Source organism: Cajanus cajan, chromosome 6 (genome assembly GCF_000230855.2).
Source record: "Cajanus cajan strain Asha chromosome 6, NIPB_CcT2T_4, whole genome shotgun sequence".
Lineage (NCBI taxonomy): Eukaryota > Viridiplantae > Streptophyta > Magnoliopsida > Fabales > Fabaceae > Cajanus > Cajanus cajan.
The window spans coordinates 35,679,576-35,686,252 of NC_138522.1; the positions used below are offsets into that span (position 1 = coordinate 35,679,576).

Genomic DNA, 6,677 nt, shown 5'->3' on the forward strand with positions numbered 1-6,677 from the left:
CTCTTTACAAAAATCTCGAACTCTCGCGCTTGCAAACTGTGTCCCATTATCGGAAACGAGCATTTGAGGGACTCCATACCTGCACACCACATTCTTCCAAAGAAAAGTTCTAACCTTTTCTGCCGAGATGGTTGCAACTGGCTCCGCCTCGATCCATTTGCTGAAGTAGTCCACAACCACTATCAAGAACTTCAACTGTCTTACTACAATTGGAAATGGACCGAGAATGTCAATACCCCACTTGTTGAATGGCCAAGGAGACAAAATCGAGTGTTGTCGTTCAACTGGGGTGTGGTGCAGAGTTGCATGCCTTTGACATCCATCACATTTTTGAACCCAATTGACGCAGTCATTTCTCAGACTCGGCCAGAAGTAGCCTGCCCTCGCCACTTTGTATACCAGAGCTCGTCCTCCAATATGGCTTCCACACATTCTGCTATGTACCTCGTCCATCACTCTCTGCGCTTGTGACGTGGTCAAACACCTTAGAAGGGGAGAGCTAAAACCTCTTCGATACAATCTTTCATTGATGACTACGAACCTGGTTGACTCCCTCTGTATTAGTGACGCCTCCTTCTTGTCCTCTGGCAATTCCCCCCGAGTCAGGTACGCAATATAGGGTCCCATCCAGGAGTTGAGCTCCTCTTGGATGAAAAGAACACTCCCCTCTGGCTCATTTATACTTGGCTGAGCTAAAGTTTCTTGGATGACCGAGCGGGTGGCTCCTGGCTTCTTTGTGCTGGCTAACTTGGAGAGGAGATCTGCTCTCGAATTTTGCTCCCGCGGCACGTGGTTAAGTGTGAACTCTCAGAAATTTTCCGATAAGATTTTGACCTTTTCCAAGTACTTGGCCAATTGAGGATCCTTGGCTTGGAAGGTTCCCGCCACTTGTCCGGTAATCAACTGGGAGTCGCTTCTAGCTGACAAGCTCGTCGCCCCCATCTCCTTTGCCAAACTCATCCCTGCTAATAACGCCTCGTACTCGGCTTGGTTATTGCTTGCCCTGAACTCAAATCGTAATGACTGTTCTAGTAGAATTCCGCCCGGGCCTTCCAAGACAATTCCAGCTCCACTTCCTCCTAGATTTGAAGCACCATCAACCGATAGAATCCACTGAGTTTCACCGAATGTGTCCTCCTTGGCCGGAGGGGTCAACTCCATCAAGAAGTCGGCTAATGCTTGAGCTTTGATTGCTCCTCTCGGCTTGTACTTGATGGAGAATTCCGATAGCTCGATCGACCATTTCATCATTCTACCAGCCAGATCGGGTTTCTACAAGACTTGTCGAATCGGATGATCAGTACGAATTATCACTTTGTAACTCTGGAAGTAGTGCCTCAACTTCCTCGCAGTGACCAGTATAACGAGGGCCATCTTTTCGATTCTCTGATATCTTGTCTCTACTCCCTGCAAGACCCTACTTACGAAGTAAATAGGAACTTCAGAAGCCTCTTGCTCTTGCACCAGAACTGAACTGACAGCTCAGTCAGACGCCGAGATGTACACCAACAAGGGCATGTCTAGTCGTGGTTTTGTCAGGATCGGCGGGGATGCCAATGACTTCTTGAGCTCGGAGAAGGCTTCTTCACACTCGGTCGTCCAAGCGAACCGGTCGTTCTTCCTCAGACATTGAAAAAGAGGCAGCGCTTTATCCGCTGCTCTTGATAGAAATCGGGAGAGAGAAGCCATCCTTCCCGTCAATTGCTGTACCTCTTTCACCGTAGATGGGCTCCTCATGTTGATGATCGCTGAGCACTTGTCCGGGTTAGCTTCAATGCCGCGGTGAGTCAGCAAGAAACCGAGCAACTTTCCCGCCTGGACACCGAAGGAGCACTTCTCAGGATTCAGTTTGAGCTAGTACTTGCCAATAGTGTCGAACAATTCCTGCAAGTCGGCAAAATATCGATTGACGCTTTCCGACTTCTCCACCATGTCGTCTACGTAAGCTTCCACATTCCGACCTAGTTGATTCACAAGGACTTTGTCCATTAGTCGCTGATAAGTCGCCCCTGCGTTCTTCAGACCGAACGGCATAACCCTGTAGCAGAAATTGGCTTGATCGGCTATGAAGGCGGTCTTGTCCTCGTCTGCGGGATGCATTCGGATTTGGTTGTACCCCGAGTAGGCATCCATGAAGCTTAGTAACTCGTATCCCGACGCCCCGTCCACCAGGCAATCTATGTTCGGTAGCGGGTACAAGTCTTTTGGGCAGGCCTTGTTAAGGTCGGTGAAGTCCGTACACATTCTCCACTTCCCGCTACTCTTGCGCACCATGACTACGTTCGCCAACCAGGTCGGGTATCGGATTTCTCGGACATGTCCTGCCATTACTAACTTTTGTGTCTCTTCCGTGATCGCCCTTCTCTTCTCCTCGCCGAACTTCCTTCTCTTCTGAATCACCGCCTTCGCGCTAGGGTCTAGAGCCAGTTTGTGGCACAAGAAGTCTGGATCAATCCCGGGCATGTCACTAGAATGCCATGCGAATGCCGACACGTTGTCTTTCAGAACCCTAATTAGCTTTTCTTCATCCTCAAGGGTTAAAGACGTGCCTATTTTCACGTTTCTTCCTTCCATTATCTCCACTTCCTTAACATCTTCTGCGGGGGCAGGTCGATGATCAAACTGACACATCCTAGGATCCAACTCGACGGAATGGATGTGTTTCTCGGTTGGAGCTGTATATAATCGCCTTCTCGCCTTTAGACTGTCCACATAACACTTTCGGGCGACCTCCTGATCTACCTTGAGGACCCCGACTCCTCCATTCGGCAATGGGTATTTCACCTTCAGATGTGATGTTGACACTACGGCTCCCAGTTTGTTCAGCGTTGGTCGGCCGATGAGTATATTGTATGACGATTGAGCATTCACCACTAAATAACGGACCGTTATCGTCTTCATCTGCGAGCCCTGTCCGAAGGTTGTTTCCAAATCGGCGTACCCTCTTGCTGTAACCTGGTCTCCCGCAAAACCTACTAGGGTTCCCGTGTAGGGTACTAGTCGGTCGTTTGGGATCTTCATTCCCACGAACGCATCCCAAAAGAGAATGTCAGCTGAGCTCCCCTGGTCGATCAGGACGCGCTTCACATTATAGCCCATCACTATCGTCGAGATGACGATGGGGTCATCCTCATGAGGGGCTACCCCTTCATAGTCGGCATCCGAGAATGAAATTATGGGTTGCACTGGTCGGTGGATCTCCGATACTGACATGACGGAGCGAGTATACCTTTTCCGCGCAGCCGAAGTGACTCCCCCTCCTGCAAATCCTCCTGCCACTGTATTGAAATCCCCATGTATTGCTTGCTGATGGATCTCCGACGAACTTGCTGGAGCGTCCTTGGTGGGGGTTCTCTCTCTGTGCCTATCCCTCCTTGTGTCGTCCTGTGCGTGTCTGTGTCGCCTATCTGACGAGCCTTCTTCCTGTTTTCGTGCTACAAACTTTTTCAGGCGTCCCTCCTTGATCAAGTGCTCAATCTGTTTTCTTGCTGGGAATTCGAACAATGCTGCGCTATTGACATCATGGAGTATCTGCCTCCTAGGGACGTTGAGTGGGGTGAACTTCTCCTCGTCGTTGGTACGTGTCCACTCGCCCCTTGGACGACCTCCCCGATCAGCCTGTCGGTAATTGCCCTCCTTCATATTATAGCGGTCGTGTCGTTTATTCCAGTCTGAACGCGGTCGAAGATGTTTGCTGCTCTCCTTGTTACTTCCGCCTGCCTCTTCTCGGCTTTCGGCAGCTCTTTTATTAATCTGTCCTTCCTCCGTCTTGATGTGACTCAAGGCGAAAGCCCTCACCTCCGACATCGTTTGGCAATTTGACCTTTCGAGCACAATGTCGAAGGCTCCAGACCTCAAACCTTTCTAAAATGCGATGACAGCCATCCTCTCGTCCAACGACGTTATCCTCAAGGCGACCTCGTTGAACCTTTGTAGGAAATCTTTCAGAGACTCCTCGAGCTGTTGTTTGAGGTCAAACAAATCCGACGTGATCGGCGGCTTCTTTTTGTTAGCGGCGAACTGCGCCATGAAGAGTCGGCTAAATACATCAAAATCGGTGATCGACCGATCCGGAAGACCACTGAACCAATCGAGTGCCGCCTTTTTGAGTGTTCCCATAAATAGTTTGCATCGGACTTCCATGCTCCCTCCACAGATCAACATTTGGGCTCGGAAGTCTGTCAAGTGCTGACTGGGATCCTGCGTTCCATCGAAAGGTTCCACTTGGGGTATCCGATGGTCCCTGGGGATGATCTCGGCTTCTATGGCTTCCGAGAAGGGTCGAAAATCCCTAGGGACTTCCATCATGACATCTTCATCCACCGTCCTGGTACTGGCCGCAATTTTGGCCTGCATCTCGTCCGCTCGCCTCCTGATCTCCTCGTTTTCGCATTGAATGGCCTCCTCTCTCTCCCTGGATCGCGCATTCTCCTCCCTTAAGCCATTGATCATGGCCATCATCTCCTCCATGGTTGGTGGTTGCGAGTTGTTGTTGTTGTTGCCGCCTCTCGCCATGGTAAAGTGTAGGTTTTTTGTGTTTCTTGGGGCGTAGGAAAAGTTTCATCGTAGCCCCACGGTGGGCGCCAAAATGTTCCGGCCAAAGGGTGGACTAGGGTTTTTTCCTAGATCGTGCCTTAGAGCCAGAGCATTCAAAAGTGTAATCTGCCTCCTTAGCTCTAGGGTTTTGAGTTTTATGGTACCTCGTTCATGGGCCTCTTGGGCCCCGAGAATGAAGGGATTTCCTTAACCGTCGTTATCTCGAGGGTGCAGGATGAGTGAGAACAAGTCGAGTCGGGCTCTGACCGACAAGGTTATCTCGCGGGGCCGGGTGAGTGAGAGCAAGTTGAGTCGGGCTCTGACCGACTAGGTTATCTCGAGGGTGCAGGGTGAGTGAGGACGAGTCAAGTCGGCATTTGGCCGATTAGACCCACACTGAGCATTCAGTCGGGTGAATGCCGAGAACCCCTTCCTTTTGTAGGCGAGTGAAAATCGAGTTACGACCGAGTAGAGGGCCAGGGTCGCCCTACTGCCATTAGGGAGATCAGGTCGGATTACGACCTGGACGGTACAGTTACTAAATTTAAAATGATGTATTTATTTATTTGATAAAGAGTGGGAGAATGATAGCTTATGTAAACAGGTTTCAAAATTAAAAGGGTAAAAAGATTTCAAGTAAATTAACGATGATGAAAGGGAGTGTAATGCTGTGAATTCTATGATTGTTTATTTAATTTTATCAAGTATATGATTTATGTGGTTTTTTGTTTTAATGTTTAAAACTCTAAGGATAAAAGAATTCTTATGAGTTTAATTGTTTAGGAGTTGATTTCATTATTGGCCAAGTTTAGGGGAAGGTATATAAGGTTTTCTTAAGACTTAAATTTCATAAGTTTATTTCCACAAGAAAATCTATAGAGAAGTTAGAAAGATAAATTCTGGAGCTAAAAGAGAACCTTTCATCCTTTTGACTTGACAAATTGCTCGTATCCTTCCCTTAGAGCCTTGTTGTATTACAGAGTCGTGATTCAAAGCTTTGGAGCCACGAATTAGGAGTTGTAGTTGTTATGTAGAGAAAGCTCGGAGGATCGCATTCTTCACCATACTTCCTTCTTCTTCCTCTTTTCTTGGTGATTTGAGGTAAGAAAAGCTTTTAGATTAATTCTATTAGTGATGTATATGTTGATTGTGACTTGAATTCATAAATTTTATAACAGGTCACTAACATCAGATACGAGATAGGTAACTCTCAACGTGAGTCAGTTAAGGGTTCTTTACCTTAGTTACGTCATGAGTGGGTTAAAGGGTGGTAGGTGCGATTACCTTAGGAGTTATCTAATTTGGTGACGTCAAACAGAAGTTAGTGGCATCAAGCATGATCAAGTGAGTGACTCTCTACCTGGAAGACATCGGACATGGGTTTGGTAGCACCAAATGTGGTTTATGCTGTTGTTGATCTAGCAAGCCCAAAAAAGATTGTGTTGTTAAGTTGATTCAGTAAGGGAAAACCACCACTTAGACTACTCACCTGTGTTGTAAGAGATCTTTTAGTTGAAATGTGTGACGACACATTGTGATGTTGTGTTGCCATGTTGCAGTGTTGTTTAAATTGTTGTCTTGTTGAGTTGTGAATTAATGTCTTGTTATGTAGTTGGGTTGCTATGTTATTTAGTTGTGTTTCATGGTAAAGTTGTGTGGTTATTTACCAAGTTAATGTGTTGAGTGATTGTAAGCTTGTATGCTAGTAAGTTATATGTTAAAGTTGTAAGTTGAAATGATGATATGTTGTGAAATTAAGAAGTTGTATTATGATGTTGTCTTGTGTTGCTTTAGATCGATGGTATATGGTGATGATTAAGTTGAGTAGTATAGCTAATTATTGCTTTTATACTATGTTATTTTCTCAATTACGAGATTACCCTTGCATTTTCCTTGTTATTAGACTACAAAGATCATATTATTATGGGAGTAGGATAGGATTAGGTTGGAGGGTGAGCAGGATTTTGAGGGCCATGTTGCTGATGGTCGTGTTTGATTATGTTGTTTTGTAAGATCAAAAAGAAGCTTAAAATATCAAGAAAACAATTTGGAATCCCTTGAGACAATTTGATTTTTTATGATCACAAACATCTCTCTAAAAGGCTTAGAGTGTTTCTAAAACATTTTTAATAAATAACATG

The 6,677-nt window shown here is 46.4% G+C and overlaps 1 protein-coding gene across 1 annotated transcript; it reads right to left on the reverse strand.

Annotated features, from left to right (window-relative positions):
- Positions 1 to 807: 807 nt before the first annotated feature.
- Positions 808 to 1,251, reverse strand: LOC145958667 (uncharacterized). Its single transcript, XM_083076176.1, has one exon. It carries the CDS (start codon positions 1,249 to 1,251, stop codon positions 808 to 810), a length of 444 nt encoding a protein of 147 aa, XP_082932302.1.
- Between the last annotated feature and the right edge of the window lie 5,426 nt (positions 1,252 to 6,677).